Source organism: Balaenoptera ricei, chromosome 11 (assembly GCF_028023285.1).
Source record: "Balaenoptera ricei isolate mBalRic1 chromosome 11, mBalRic1.hap2, whole genome shotgun sequence".
Classification (NCBI taxonomy): domain Eukaryota; kingdom Metazoa; phylum Chordata; class Mammalia; order Artiodactyla; family Balaenopteridae; genus Balaenoptera; species Balaenoptera ricei.
The window spans coordinates 54,027,765-54,044,457 of NC_082649.1; the positions used below are offsets into that span (position 1 = coordinate 54,027,765).

The window sequence follows — 16,693 nt, forward strand, 5'->3', positions numbered from 1 at the left end:
GTCTCAGTTTTCTGTTTTTCTTTAGAGTGGAACCTGGACCATCACATGTGGCGGGGAGTGTTGTAGAGGGAGATCTAGGGCTGGTTCCTTCCGGTCCCACCTTAGTCAAGTCCTGAGCCCTTCCTTTTACTCCATCAGTGGATCCCTCTGGACATCCAAGTTTTCTCTTTCTGCTCTGGGCTATTGTGCCATGTGTTGTTCACACAGGGTCATTCTTGAATGACCAGCATGTTTTGTGTTGCCTGCTGCCTATGACTGGCCTTCACTGACTCCCATAAGAAGGACTCTGACCTTGATGTAGATTCATTCCCCTCTCTTGTGGCTTCCCAGTGGTAAGGAGGGCTGCCTGCAGTTGGAGGTTCTATTCTTGGAACTTCCTCTCCCCAAAGCACTGTGGTTCATAGCCAACTGCCTGGGCTGGTATTAGACCACCTCTCCTTTTCACTTCACAGGGACAGGACCCCTCACACAACTTCTTGGATTCCATTTTATTTGTTTGTTTTGTTTTGTTTTTTTAGTTCATGTATATTTCTAATAGGTATATTGGATCCTGTGTCCCAGTCAGTATAACTCTCCCCAGTTTTGAAACAGTTCAGATAATTATCTGACTTCACCTTCTAAACATCACTTAACTCTAATACGAGAGAAAAGTCTTCAGTTTGTCAGGAGCAGAACTTGACTGGAGAAGAGGAAAACAAAGCCCATAATTATAATAAATATGCAATAGCACAACAGCAGCATTTAGGATCTTTAAAATTATATTCAGGTCCTTTTGTGTCTCACTTATTTCACTTAGTATAATGTCCTCAAAGTTCATCTGCAGCATGTGTCAGAACTTCCTTCCTTTCTAAGGCTGAATAATATTCTATGGTATGTACATACCACGTTTTGTTTATCCATTCATCTGTAGATGGATATTGGGTTGTTTCCACCTTTTGGCTATCGTGAACAACACTGCTATGAACTTTGGTGTGCAAATATTTGTTCAAGTCCTAATTTTTTATTATTTGGGGTATATACCATAGAAATAGATCATATGCTTTATCATACCTCCCTATTCTATTCCATTTAGCTGCCTATTCTTTCATCAGAAGGATACCTTTCTTTTTTATCTTGCATGGTTTTTTTGTTTGTTTGTTTTGTTTTTTAACATCTTTATTGGAGTATAATTGCTTTACAATGGTGTGTTAGTTTCTGCTTTATAACAAAGTGAATCAGTTATATATATACATATGTTCCCATATCTCTTACCTCTTGTGTCTCCCTCCCTCCCACCCTCCCTATCCCACCCCTCTAGGTGGTCACAAAGCACCGAGCTGATCTCCCTGTGCTATGTGGCTGCTTTCCACTAGCTATCTATTTTACGTTTGGTTATCCTGCATGTTTTAATAATTTTTTTTTTGTATCCAAAATGTGTTTATTGGGATGGTTTCCCATTCATCTTGATTCAGGGTGATTTTAGTGCTGCTTCTGTCTGAAGGAGCAACCTTCTGTAAGCCTTGCTTTTCCTCTTGTAGGCTGGCAGAGGACAGTAGAGCAGCCAACACACAAAACTACTGTTTGTGCATGGCTAAAGACGGTGGTGATTTTATAGCATCCCGGGCATTTCACATCCATGAAATAGGAACTGGGGCTCTGCAGCAAGCACTTCTTCTTGTGTTTCATCTTCTCTTCTGGAGAGGGATGAAAGAAATCCCTTGCAAGAGGCATGTTCTCGTGGGAAGGTCGTCACTGCCGGAAAGGCTGTATGTTTTAATATCTGATAGGACTGGTCTCTGAACTCCACCCTCCCTCCATTTCCTTTACTTTTTCTGAATTACGTTGAGTATTTTCTCTTATTAATTTATTGGGAAGAACTTTAGAAACTGATACATTACCACACTAACAAAAGAGACACCTTTGTTTACAACCATTCTTTTTTTATTTTTTGGCCATACTGCGCAGCTTGCGGGATCTTAGTTCCCCGACCAGGGATTGAACCTGGGCCTATGGCAGTGAAAGTGCCAAGTTCGAACCACTGGACTGCCAGGGAATTCCCTGCTTACAACCATTCTTTATATATTCCTTACTGTATGCTGATGCAGTTCATATGTGCTCCAAACATCCATGGTGATTTATACTGGAAGTGGTGTGCATGCAATTTGTGATTTTGTTGAAATATTATTGCAATAGCCTTAGAAAAGCAGTTGACACACATGAAAGTGTTAATTTGAGTCAACTGATACCAAGGGATAATGCTTGATTTGTGGTAAGAGGTTTCATCAAAATATTTCTCCTAGTTGTCACTTAGCAAAGGTAATTGCTTACTAAGCTAGTCTCTTTGCATAAATTTCAATTTTCCAGCATTTGATTAAACTTGACAATTGGGATTCTCCATGGTAACAGTGGAGCAAGATGCTACACCTTCCAAAAAACATAAAAATAGTGCTCTCTCATTTGTTGCCTGGCAGCAATACTCCTTGTTTTTACTCACAGGAAAATTTATTTTTGCTGATTGGCGTAACTTTGGCAGGGAAAGGGAAAGGACAAAATAGTTCTCTCGGCAATCAAAAATTGATCGGGCAGTTTAACCTTTTCCTTTTTGTAAAGACCCAGGTGAGGTCTTCATAACTTTAAATAGCATAAAAAGCATATACTATACAAAAGCATAAAGCATATAAAATATAAAGGCAGAGTGAGTACGATCAGAGAGGAGCCTTCAGTAAGAGTCTTTGAGGACAAAGGTTCTTTGATTAAGGGACACACTAGATGAGGCAGTTGTGGTTCTCAAGCAGTGTGGGTTCAAACTGCATTTATAAGGCTTAACGATAGGTCTTAGTCTAAATTTCATTTTATCTCCCATCCTGGTTGGTCCCTGTGGTAGATAGTATTTTTGCTCATGACTCTTTCTTCCCTCCCCATCCTCGCCATGGCTTACTACAGACAGAGCACGCTTCTCTAACTCACTCACTTTGGGTTTGGTCTAGAGAATGTGGGTGAATGTAACAAACGTCGTGTCTGACCAGAGGCTCTACATGAATTTGTGAAATTTGGCTTGACCTCCTGCACATTTGCTATGAGGAGAGAATGACCCGCATAGCCATTGCCCCTTCAGCCTGGGTCCTGGAATGAGAAACACATGGAGCAGACCCAGATCTAAGGTCAGGGGAAGCCTGGCCACCCACATGCTGCGCGCACACCAGCGGGAGAAAAATAAACGTTTGTAGTTATAAATCACTGACATTTGGGAGCTGATTACTATGTAATATTATCACAGCAAAAACCTGACTAATACGGTCATCAAAAAAAAAAAGAAATGGTTCTGAAGAACCTAGGGGCAGAACAGGAGTAAAGATGCAGATGTAGAGAATGGACTTGAGGACACGGGGAGGGGGAAGGGTAAGCTGGGCCGAAGTGAGAGAGTGGCATGGACATATATACACTACCAAATGTAAAATAAATAGCTAGTGGGAAGCAGCCGCATAGTACAGGGAGATCAGCTCCGTGCTTTGTGTCCACCTAGAGGGGTGGGATTGGGAGGATGGGAGGGAGACACAAAGGGAGGAGAAATGGGGATAAATGTATATGTATAGCTGATTCACTTTGTTATAAAGCAGAAACTAACACACCATTGTAAAGCAAACATACTCCAATAAAGATGTTAAAAAAAAAAAAAGATTGTTCCTATTAGCACCTACTGTGAGCAATCATACAGAATTTAGAATGTGCAAGCTGGGTTCGGATTAGCTGGTCCCCATCTTTCCAGTCATCAGTCAGATGGAGCAAAGTCTGATTAAATGACTGGCTTGTCCTGATGACGCTGAAGGTGTTCTTCTTTTTTTTTTTTTTTGATTTATTTATTTATTTTATTTTTATTTTTGGCTGCATTGGGTCTTCATTGCTGCTCACCAGCTTTCTCTAGTTGCGGCGAGCGGGGGCTACTCTTCATTGAGGTGCGCGGGCTTCTCATTGCGGTGGCTTCTCTTGTTGTGGAGCATGGGCTCTAGGTGCACAGGCTTCAGTAGTTGTGGCACGCGGGCTCAGTAGTTGTGGTTCGCGGGCCCTAGAGCACAGGCTCAGTAGTTGTGGCACACGGGCTTTGTTGCTCCACCGCGTGTGGGATTTTCCTGGACCAGGGCTCGAACCCGTGTCCCCTGCATTGGCAGGCGGATTCTTAACCACTGCACCACCGGGGAAGTCCCCCCTTATTTTAATCATCTAACTGGTGCCCCTAAATTCCCAAATTTCAGTTCTTCCACAATGTCTTACCCACTTTTTAGCTTCAGTCAGTCTCTGAAAACAACCAAGTGTAAAAGAGACAACATGGGTATAAAAAAGAGCCCTGGGGACTTCCCTGGCGGTCCAGTGGTTAGGACTCCATGCTTTCACTGCTGGGCCTGGGTTCAAGCCCTGGTTAGGGAACTAAGATCACACAAGCCTTGAGGGACAGCCAGAAAGAAAAACAAACAAAAAAAAGAGCCCTGGTCTGTCGGGAAAGATTCCAGTTCCAGCCCTTCCCTTCTCTATAGGACCTCAGCCTCCAATATGCAAAGGGTAGGATTGGGATAATTAGGGGTTAGAAACTCAAATGCCTAGAGGAGCCAGGGAGGGACAAATGACAGGAACAAATGGGGCTGTGTTGGACTGGAGGAGCCCACCCACCCTCAAGGAAGCACCGCTGCAGGTCCCAGGTTACCAGGCTTTCCTATTTATCCAGGCACTGGAAGTCGGGTTTTTATATGGAATCTCCTGATTTTTGAATATTAGCAGATGCACTTCAAAACGTTTTGTGAATTCCTTGCAGGCCAAATTAACCTCACCTATGAATCCGTCTGGCACATGGTGAGCTGACCCTGGCTCAGATGCTCTTTAAGGCAGGGGTCCCCAACCCCCGGGCCGCGGACCGGTACCTGTTAGGAACCCGGCCACACAGCAGGAGTTGAGAGGCGGGGGAGCGAGCAAAGCTTCATCTGCCGCTCCCCGTTGCTCCCCATCGGTCTTACTGCCTGAACCATCGCTCGTATTACCGTCGGAACCATCCCCACCACCCGGGACTGTGGAAAAACTGTCTTCCACGAAACCGGTCCCTGGTGCCAAAAAGCTGGGGACTGCTGCTTTAAGACCCATTGTTTCACGCTCCCGGAATCCACTCAGGCGCCACCTAGTGACGGCGACTGTCACAGTTCCCAAGAAGGCAGTACAGGAAAAGGACTTTCTTTTTTCTGGCCTCGCTTGGTGTGGCATGCGGGATCCCAGTTCCCCCAGCCCGAACCCCAACCAGGGATCACACGCACGCCCCCTGCAGCGGAAGTGCGGAACCTTAACCACTGGATCACCAGGGACTTCCTGAAAAGGACTTTTTAAATAGATCGATTAGGAGGTAATTTATTTGTATGCCAAAAAAATTAATTTTCTAGATGACTTCCTAAATGGCCTCTCAGGTGTAATTAGAATATAACCAGATAGATCAAAATCATACACGATTTACTCACAGCTAATTGGGAACATAGGATTATGCAAGTGAATAACATTTATTATTTACTACATTCCAGGCGCTGTTCTGCTTTAAAGTATTGTTTCATCTAATCCTCACCATAATCCTATGAATTAAGTACTATTACTACCCTGATTTTATCAGATGGAGAAACTGAAGCCCAGAAAGATCGTGTAACTTATAACAAAGTCACACAGCCGATACCCCTTCCTTTCCAGCTCCGACCCCGGACCCAGCAGCCGTCGCGATGTTGATGCCCAAGAAGAACCGGATTGCCATTTATGAACTCCTTTTTAAGGAGGGAGTGATGGTAGCCAAGAAGGACATCCACATGCCTAAGCACCCCGAGCTGGCAGACAAGAATGTGCCCAATCTTCACGTCATGAAGGCCATGCAGTCTCTCAAATCATGAGGCTACATGAAGGAACAGTTTGCCTGGAGACATTTCTACTGGTACCTAACCAACGAGGGTATCCATTATCTCTGGGATTACCTCCACCTGCCCCCTGAGATCGTGCCTGCTAACCTGCGCCGCAGTCGTCCTGAGATTGGCAGGCCACGGCCCAAAGGTCTGGAGGGAGAACGACCTGCAAGACTCACAAGAGGGGAAGCCGACAGAGACACCTACAGATGAAGCGCTGTGCCCTCTGGTGCCGACAAGAAAGCCGAGGCTGGGGCTGGGTCAGCAACCAAATTCCAGTTTAGAGGCAGATTTGGTCGTGGACGTGGTCAGCCACCTCAGTAAAGTTTGGAAGAGATTGTTTTGTCTTGAATTAACGTGTAGCCAGAAAAGATTAAAAAAAAAAAAAAAAAAAGTCACACAGCCACTTAGTAGTGGAGCTGGCATTGGAACCCGGGCAGCCTTAGTCAAGAGGGTATGCTCTCCTAGATAGAAGCTAGATTAAGGCATCATGGTTGTAATAGTCACTTCAGTTGCAAATGACAAAAACTAAAGCAAAACAAGGCAGGGTTGGGGTGGGAGGATTTCTGGATGTAGAAATATCTGGAGTCCAAACAGCGGCATCTCTCCCCTCTGTCCCCCACTAGGTTCTGCCTTCTTCTGGTTTGTCTAATCTCAAGAAGGCACAGGACAAACATGGTACCTTCTGGCACCACAAAGCAATGGGAAAAGAGCGGTTGTTTAGTGAAAGGTCCTGAAAAAAAAAGGCTCACGTTTTAGAGAAAAAAAAAAACTGGATCCCTACCTAACACCACACACAAAAGTGAGATCCAGACAGATTAAAGACCTAAATGGGAAGATAAGCATATAAATTTAAAATGAGAAAATGTGAGAGACTGTCTATGTTGAGAAGGACTTCAATGAAACTCAAAAGCACACACCATAGGAAAAAATTGATAAAGCTGATGACCTATTTGTGTTCAATGAAGAACAGTACGGCAAAAGTTAACAAATAACAAAGATAGGAGAAGACAGTTATAATGTCTAAAATTGATAGGTGACTAATATCTAGGATGTACAAGAGACTCTTGCAAATCAACAAGAAGGAACCCCATGGGAAAATGAGCAATTAATAGGAGACAAAGAAAAAGGCCTATGCTGGGATGCTCAAACTCACTAGTAACTAGAGAAATACAAAAGGAAACAGCATTGAGAGTTCACTTTACACTTTTTAGACCAGCAAAAATTAGAAAGATGGATAATGCCACGTGTTGGTTGGGATTAGGGGCATAGGGTCCTGCATTCCCTGCTGGCAGGAGTGGTGCAGATGTTCTGAAGAGCAATCGGGCATTTCTTAGTGACATAAGAATATACACACCCTGGGCCACAGAATATATCCCTGGTTATATGTCCCAAAGGATTTTTCATCCTGGCCCATATGGGAACCAGGATGAGAGCGTTTATCATAGTATAGTTTGTGTTGACAGATAATTGGACACAATCTAAGTATTCACGCTGTGGGAGTGGAAACACAAAACACAGCGGAGCCCCACACAGCTGCCCCCGGAGCAGAAAGAAAGAGAGACTCAAGGCAGTCGAGGCCAGGTGCAGTCAGGCTACACTTGCTCTCAGCAAGTGCCTGCAGCAACCTCTGGAAGAAAAGATGGGTGGGGAGGGGGAAACCGGGGCAGCCACTGCCTGGGGTTGCCAGACTTAGCAAATTGAGGTGAACTTGTTTTCACCCCGAGAATGTACTCAGAGTTATGGATCTTCAAGGCTTTTATTTTTTGTAAAAAGCACCAAGGAGCTTTTTTCCCCTGCATGTACAAACCCCCGCAGAGAGAGCAATGATGTGTTATATCTGCACAGAGGCTCCCGCTTGGACAAACTCCCCAAGGCAGCGGTGAATTCCCAGGATGCAAGGCCCCTGGAGCGAGGTCCTGGCTCCGTAAACCAAGACATAAGTGTCTGATGACTGTCTGTGATGATCTCGCTCTTTAGTGACATTGGGTTCTACCCTCCTTGTGTTTCTGGATATTTTGATGAAAAGCATGAACTTGCCTGAGTTTGAATCGGCCCCACCCCTTACTAGCTGTGACCTCTCTGTGCCTGAGACTTCAAGTCTCTAAGACAGAGATCAAAACACAACCTACGTCATAGGTTTTTGGTAAAGAGTCATGAGTTGGTTCTGTAAAGTATTTAAACTGCCTGGCACAGGGTAAGGGGTATAAAAAAAATACTGGCCATTATTATCAAGGCCACTTGGGATTTCTGATTCTTGGTCCAGATTAACCCAGATCTGTTTTATATCCACCAACATCACCTACCTCTGGTAATAATCTAGTTCCATGTTGTGCACATACACAATCCAGTCCAGGCACCCTCCTTGGATGGGAGGGAAAACTGTGTGCGTCCAGCTCCTGGGGATTTAACAAAGCCAGAACCTGTTGCCTTTTTCAAATATCCCACAGGGCAACATATAATAAATACTATTATTAATATTATTCCTTTTTTTACAAATGGGGAAACTGATGAACCAAAGAATGATATAAATAATGAAACTCAAAGCCTTCTCTGACATAAATTGTACCAATGTTTTCTTAGGTCAGTCTCCCAAGGCAATAGAAATAAAAACAAAAATAAACAAATGGGACCTAATCAAACTTACAAGTTTTGCACAGCAAAGGAAACCATAAACAAAACGAAAAGGCAACCTACAGAATGGGAGAAAATATTTGCGAACAATGTGAACGACAAGGGCTTAATTTCCAAAATATACAAATAGCTCATACAACTCAACACCAAAATCAAACAACCCAATCAAAAACATGAGCAGAACGGTGCCGACCAGAGGCCTCTGGCTGGCCGTCTGTCCTCACAGTACTGGCTATTGTGGACAGAAATGTGGGAGAGCTTTCCCTGGCTCTCTGTGTTTGATTCTTCCTGGACTTGGAGCCCTTGGGTGTTCTGTACAGTAAGTTGTGCTGTGGGCTGCCTGGCGCTCTGGACTGTGGTGTGAGGCCAGAGAGAATGGGGTTCAAGAGCCACCTGGTTTTTCTTCTGTGATGCCGACCTCATCTTACTCCCTGGCCGTCATCCCTTGGGGCTCCCACGTGCTGGGGGTTCAGGGAAGGTCCCCAAGGGGTGCAGAGCTCCATGGAGACGCCCGGTGGGGGCAGAGTCTACACCTCATCAAAGGGCATCAGGCGAAGTTTGCCTTTTTCTGAAATGCTGTTGTGAATAAAGAGATTGATCCCTGACCAAAAAAAAAAAAAAAATGGGCAGAAGACCTAAACAGACATTTCTCCAAAGAAGACATATAGGCAGTGTCATGTGTCAATAGGCACATGAAAAGATGCTCCATGTCACTAATTATTAGAGAAATGCAAAGCAAAACTACAATGAGGTATCATCTCACACCAGTCAGAATGGCCATCATTAAAAAGTCTACAGAGACTTCCCCACTGGCGCAGTGGTTAAGAATCCACCTGCCAATGCAGGGGGCATGGGTTTGAGCCTTGGTCGGGGAAGATCCCACATGCTGTGGAGCAACTAAGCCCATGCGCCACAACCACTGAGCTTGTGCTCTAGAGCCCGCAAGCCACAGCTACTGAGCCCACGCGCCACAACTACTGAAGCCTGCACGCCTAGAGCCTGTGCTCCGCAACAAGAGAAGCCACCGTAATGAGAAGCACGTGCACCGCAACAAAGCCCGCTGAAGCTGAAGCCCGCTTGCTGCAACTAGAGAAAGCCCGCATGCAGCAACAAAGACCCAACGCAGCCAAAAATAAATAAATAAATAAATTTTTTTTTTTAAAAAAGTCTACAAATAATAAACGCTGGAGAGGATGTGAAGAGAAGGGAACCCTCCTACACTGTTGGTGGGAATGTAAGTTGGTGCAGCCACTATGGAGAACAGTATGGAGGTTCCTCAGAAAACTAGAGTTACCATATGACCCAGCAATCCCAGGATATATATAATCTTGGGCATTTATCCATACAAAACTGTAATTCAAAAAGATACATGCGGGCTTCCCTGGTGGCGCAGTGGTTGAGAGTCTGCCTGCCAGTGCAGGGGACACGGGTTCGAGCCCTGGTTTGGGAAGATCCCACATGCCGCAGAGCGACTAGGCCCGTGAGCCACAATTGCTGAGCCTGCACGTCTGGAGCCTGTGATCTGCAACAAGAGAGGCCGCGACAGTGAGAGGCCCGCGCACCGCGATGAGGAGTGGCCCCCACTTGCCGCAAATGGAGAAAGCCCTCACACAGAAACGAAGACCCAACACAGCCATAAATAAATAAATAATTTTTTTAAAAATATAAATAAATAAATAAAATGGTACCCATTCTCACAATTAAAAAAAAAAAAAAAAGATACATGCACCTCTATGTCCATAGCAGCACTATTCGCAATAGCCAACACATGGAAACAACCTAAATGTCCATCGACAGATGAATGGATACAGAAGATGCGGTACATATATACAATGGAATACTACTCAGCCATAAAAAAGAAGAAAGTAATGCCATTTGCAGCAACATGGATGCAAGTAGAGATTATCATACTAAGTTAAGTAAGTCAGAAAGAGAAAGACAAGTGCCATATGATATCACTTATAGGTGGAATCTAAAATATGACACAAGTGAACCTATCTACGAAGCAGAAACAGACTCACAGACAGAGAGAACAGACTTGTGGTTGCCAAGGGGGAGGAGGGTAAGGGAAGGATGGACTGGGAGTTTGGGGTTAGCAGATGCAAACTATTATATATAGAATTGATAAACAACATGGTCTTACTGTATAGCACAGGGAACTATATTCAATGTCCTGGGATAAACCATAATGGAAAAGCATATGAAAACATACACACACACACACACACACACACACACACACACACACACACACATATGGCCATGAATGTCTCCTGAGCCACTAGCTTCCCATATATGTGTGTATATATATATGTATATGTATATATAAAACTGAGTCACTGTGCTGTGCAGCAGAAATTAACACAACATTGTAAATCAACTATACTCCAGTAAAAAAAATAAACAGTAATGAAACTCACACCACTCATTCCTGGAAGGTGAGATTTAAACCCAGATATTTTGATGCTACAGACACTCCCTTACCATCCTTCTAGAGCTGGAGCTCTCCTGCCTGCATTTCTGTCCCTCCCAGGGCTCTGCTCTCTAAGGCAGCACAGGAGGTGAACATGTCCTCAGGCCTTTGCCTTTTAATTGGCAACACCTGGAGCTACAAAGCCCTTCAAAGCCCAAACAGGCTGAGGCTACACTGATGAAATTAGTAGGCAGTGGTATTAGGATTTTAGGATTGAGCATCCAGCCTGGCAATTTAGTCTTCCTCCTAAAGCAGTCACTGCAATAATCCCTGCCCAGTTAAGACCACTGAATAATGATAATAATAACAAACATTACAGAGTACTTAATTAGGTGCCAACCCCATACCGAGTGCTTCACGTGTATTATCTCATTTAATCAGCTAAACAATTAGTTGGGTACTATTATTATCCCCTCCCACTTTTCAGATAAGGAAACTGAGGCTTAGAAAACTGAAGTTAAGGTTGTCTGTAGCCAGGAAGCAGCGTGCTGAGATATGCATCAGTGGAATCTGATCACTTGTTCCTGTAGCATTTTATTTCCAGAATGTCTCCTGAGCCACTGGCTTCCCCAATATCTGCACCCACCATCACCAGGACTACCAAAAAAGGAAATCAAATGATGGGCTTCATAAGACATCGAAAACATTATTTTACGTTTCCAAAGCTGTACTTGTTCCAATGGGCGCTGAGTGGGAAGGAAAAAATAGTGTTAACCTCTACATTAGCGAGTCCTCCCCACCAGCCTGATTCAGCCCCGTAAACAATAGATATAATTACACTGAACAACTGTGTGTTTATTTCCATGTCTAGACACAGAGGTTGCATTTGAAAACAAAAGAGAGAGAAAAAGGAAAGCACCCTGCTGTTTTTTTAATTCTTTGTGTCAAACTTTTTCTCTGCCTGGATGCCTTTCTTGTGATCAGGAGAGTATCAAGACTTTTAAAAACAAACAAACAAACAAAAAAACCCTTTTGTAGAGGAATTGGTATTAGTTTAGGAGTAAAACAACAATTATTTAAACAGCCTCTAGTCTGAGTAGAAACAAGTCATTTTAAACCTTAGAGGATTCACCACCTGCCAATGCAGGGGTCACGGGTTCAATCCCTGGTCCGGGAAGATCCCACGTGCTGTGGAGCAACTAAGTCCATGCGCCACAACTACTGAGCCTGCACACCACAACTACTGAAGCCCCCGCACCCTAGAGCCCATGTTCTGCAACAAGAGAAGCCACCACAATGAGAAGCCCGCGCACCGCAACGAAGAGTAGCCCCCACTCGCTGCAACTAGAGAAAACCCACAGGCAGCAACAAAGACCCAACACAGCCAAAAATAAATTAAATTTAATTAAAAACCAAACCAAAACAAAAAAACCTTAGAGGATTCAGAAAATCGTGAATGGATGCTAAAGCTAATGATAGAGTTTCACGAGGAATAGGTTTTTTACATAGTGTCAGAGTACTTCCCCACAAATTACATATTGATTGTAAAGGGGCAAATAGTAACTTGACAGTGGCAAGACCTGCCAGACAGCAGCTTTATCACGCAATCCAAGTTCACATCACCAGTATTGAGACAAAGTGACACCAGGAAAACTGACAGCAGGTGCCTCCTGAAATAAGGCACTGAGAAAGACAACATCATTTCTGCCCCAAAATGCATGACCTGAATCTAAACATGAAGGAACTGCAGACAAGCTCAAATGGAAGGACAGTTTACAAAATAACTGGCCTATATTCTTCAAAGGCATCAATGTCATAGAAGACAAAGACAGATTGAAGAACTGTTTTCAGATTAAAGAAGAACGAAGTACAATTGAGTGGATTTTAGTTTATTCTCAGAGGTTTGCAATCCTCATTACTCTCTGATTCCAGGACATTTTCATCATCCCGCAAAGAAACTCTCAAACTCATTAGCAGTCACTCCCCATCCCCCTCCTCCTAGCCCTGCAACCACTGATCTACTTTCTGTATCTATGGATTTCCCTATTCTGGACATTTTGTATGAACAGAATCATAGAGTATGTGGTCTTTTGCGACTGGCTTCTTTCACTTAGCATGTTTTCATGTTGTAGCATGTGTCAGTACTTTTCTCCTTTTTATGGCCAAATGACGTTACATTGTATAAGGTATACCACATTTTGTTTATCCATGCATCAGTTGACAGGCTGTCTCCTTTTTTTTTTTTTGGATATTATGAATAATGCTGCTATGAACATTTATGTATAAGTATTTGTGGGAACATTTGTTTTCACTTCTCTTGGGTGATCTATCTAGGAGTGGAACTGCTGGGTTTTAAGTTTTTGAACTGCTTTTGGAAGTGGCTACACTATTTTACATTTCCAACAACAATGTATGTTCCAATTTCTCCACATTCTCACCAACATTTTCTATTGCCCATCTTTTTTATTATAGCCATCCTAGTGGGTGTGAAATGGTATCTCATTATGGTTTGACTTGCATCTCTAATGACTGATGATGTTGAGCATCTTTTCATGTGCTTATTGGCCATTTGGATATCTTTGGAGGAACTTCTGTTCAGATCCTTTGTCCATTTTTTTTTTTTAAATTTATTTATTTATTTATTTTTGGCTGTGTTGGGTCTTCGTTTCTGTGCGAGGGCGTTCTCTAGTTGCAGCAAGCGGGGGCCACTCTTCATCGCGGTGCGCGGGCCTCTCACTATCGCGGCCTCTCTTGTTGCGGAGCACAGGCTCCAGACGCGTAGGCTCAGTAATTGTGGCTCACGGGCCTAGATGCTCCGCGGCATGTGGGATCTTCCCAGACCAGGGCCCGAACCCGTGTCCCCTGCATTGGCAGGCAGATTTTCAACCACTGCGCCACCAGGGAAGCCCCCTTTGTTCATTTTTAAATTGGGTTGTCTTTTTATGGTTGAGTTGTAAGCGTTCTTTTTATATTCTGGATACTAGACTTTTACCAGATACGTAATTGCAAATATTTCCTCCCACTCTGTGAGTGATCTTTTAATTTTCTTGATAGTGTCTTTTGATGCACAAAAGTTTTTAATTTTGATGAAGTCCAACGCATCTGTTTTTTTCTTTGGTTGCTGTGCTTGAAGTGTCATATCTTAAACCACATATCTATGTAAGAAACCATTGCCTAATCCAAGGTCACAAAGATTCATACTCATGTTTTCTCCTAAGAGTTTTATAGTTTTAGCTTCTTTGGATTTTGAAGGCAAAATTATACCACCTTTGAATGTGCTGCTCCAGCCCACTTGCCTTAAAGAAGCCAGTTTTAAGTGGGGTCCCAGAGCAATAAAACTCTGCAGTGAATCCAGGCTGCGGTACAAGCCACCCTGCCACTTGGGCCTTTTGACACAGCATAGCACTTGAATGTTTTTGGTAAATAAAAGTACCAGACAAAGCCCCAGTGGGAAAATCATAGTCTAAATAGGTACAATTTTGGAGCAAAGCCATGCCCTCTTCTGCTATTAACTATTGTGCTTTTGAGAAAAAGTTTCTGGTTTGTTACTAAGCCCTGATAGGACCAGCTGCTTGGCTGTGAGAAATCTGGTAACTCTATAGACTGGGTGCTCTCTGATCCGCCAAGCCATGAGGCCAGGCGTGTGCAGCAGCATCGCATCCTCAGATGGTGGTGGTACACGTACACACGAGAGCAGATGGGAGCAGGTCTAAAAGGCATACGCAAGGTGTGTAAGCATATGGCTAGGACTTATTCAACACCTACTTCTCCTGTGACACCCACTCCTGTCGCATTGCCGCCCCTCCATCAAGCCACACCATGACCTCGTGGAGAGTTTCCTAGGACCAGGTTTGGATAAAGAAAAAGCTCATACCTGGTTTACAGATAGCTCTGTACAAGTGTTGACTGATTTGTGAAGATCCCTTCCAGAATTCCTTCTCCCATATGTACATTTCCTCTCAAGGCTGCCCACCCCAAATCTTACTCCACTATCATTTCTTGCACAATGGTCTTGCTTGAAACCACCCCAGTGTAGTAAGCTGTAGCTGCTTCTGTCAACAGAAAGCCCCAAGTGGACACAGATGGCACATGACAAAGGCATATTTACCAAAGTATAGCCGAGGCAAAGGCTGGAAGAGTCTCTACCCTGAATGATCTCAGGTACAAGCCTGGCCAATAAAATTTCTGTTCAGAAAACACCTTGAACCAATTAGCTTCTACATGACTCAGGCATACACCTGGGGTATTTGGTAAATCCACTACTCTCTAGCATTTGATCTTTTTTTAAAAATTGAAGTATAGTTGATTTACAATGTTGTGTTAGTTTCAGGTGTATAGCAAGCATTTGATCTTTTTAATCTATATCTTTCTGGTGTATAATTATAACCACAGGCTAAATTAAGCAATTTTGGAAGCAATTCATCACTTTCACCACAGTATCCTCCTAAAAAAACTATGGTTTTCTACCAAATAGTTTTGTGATCATTGGATTTTTGAGCAATTGTCGTTAAAGGATAGTTCTTTAAACACGGTAAAATCGTGACACTCATAAAAATATAAAATAATAATAGGTCAAAGATTTTATTTAACTCGTTAACAAATTAGAGGACTAATAAGATTATAATTGGGTCAAAGGATAATACAAAGAACCACATATATAAGCAATCGGTAATAATGAACTTACAAATTGATAAACGATTGTAAGAACGCAGGGAGAGAAAGAATTCAATTGCATTTCCACCTATCAAACTTTACTTGCATGCCTATGGACAAGAATCATCTGCATTGCCATCAGTTATCTACAATTTATGAATTTACAAAAGAGCTCAAAGACAAGGAAAGGTGCAGATACTCCATTAGAATTAGATGACCCAGCAGGGTGTGTTCAGATAATGTCTGCCTATTTTTCCACTGAAGACACCCAGTAATCATTTTGCTCCATTTCAATGATTTTCACGGTTTCCCCTACATTGTCTAGTTTAACCTCCTTATTTCACAGATAAAGAAAAGGAGGCCCAAACAGACTCGCAGATATGGAGAACGAACTAGTGGTTACCAGTGGAGAGAGGGAAGGGGGGAGGGGCAAGATACGGGTATGGGGATTAAGAGATACAAACTACTGTGTTTAAAATAAATAAGCTTCAAGGATATATTGTACAGCACAGGGAACATAGCCAACATTTTATAATAACTATAAATGGAGCGTAACCTGTAAAAATTGTGAATCACTATGTTGTACACCTGAAACTTATTTAATATCGTAAATCAACTATGCCTCAGTGGAGTTCCCTGGTGGTCCAGTGGTTAGGACCTGGCGCTTTCACTGCCGTAGCCCAGGTTCAATCCCTGGTCGGGGAACTAAGATCCTACAAGCTATGCCGTGCAGCCAAAAATTAAAAAAATTTTTTTTAATTAAAAACAATTATGCCTCAATAAAAAATAAATAAATGATTTTTAAAAAGAAAAAGAAAAGGAGGCCTCGATGAAAATAGCAGTCATTATAATATATTTGCCACAAAGAAGGGCAATCATGTTGGAAGCACTGGCTTCTCCAGGCAGGGCTGGACCTGTGCTTCTGACCTTCTCATAGCCTCCTTCTGTCACTGTGTTCCTTTATTTCTACATGGACCCTAACCCCTCCCACTGACCTGTTCCTTTTCATTTCCTAATATCATCAATTAACCAGCCTCCATCTTACCCTGGGTCAGGGTGACAGTCTAGTTTGCCTGGTGACTTCACACAGCTAAGCTCA

The 16,693-nt window shown here is 43.2% G+C and overlaps 1 protein-coding gene and 1 pseudogene across 1 annotated transcript; one reads left to right on the forward strand and one right to left on the reverse strand.

The window, feature by feature from the left end:
* Positions 1 to 1,458: 1,458 nt before the first annotated feature.
* On the reverse strand, positions 1,459 to 1,716 carry LOC132374075 (small ribosomal subunit protein eS27-like). The gene has a single exon (XM_059937573.1). The coding sequence runs from the start codon at positions 1,708 to 1,710 to the stop codon at positions 1,459 to 1,461; it is 252 nt and encodes an 83-aa protein (XP_059793556.1). The 5' UTR covers positions 1,711 to 1,716.
* A 3,987-nt stretch (positions 1,717 to 5,703) lies between these two features.
* LOC132374076 (small ribosomal subunit protein eS10-like) lies at positions 5,704 to 6,252 on the forward strand (annotated as a pseudogene).
* Positions 6,253 to 16,693: the final 10,441 nt, after the last annotated feature.

Bases quoted from the DNA above. Each gene is read 5' to 3' on its own strand.
- LOC132374075 (XM_059937573.1), bottom strand. From the start codon at position 1,710: ATGCCTCTTGCAAGGGATTTCTTTCATCCCTCTCCAGAAGAGAAGATG.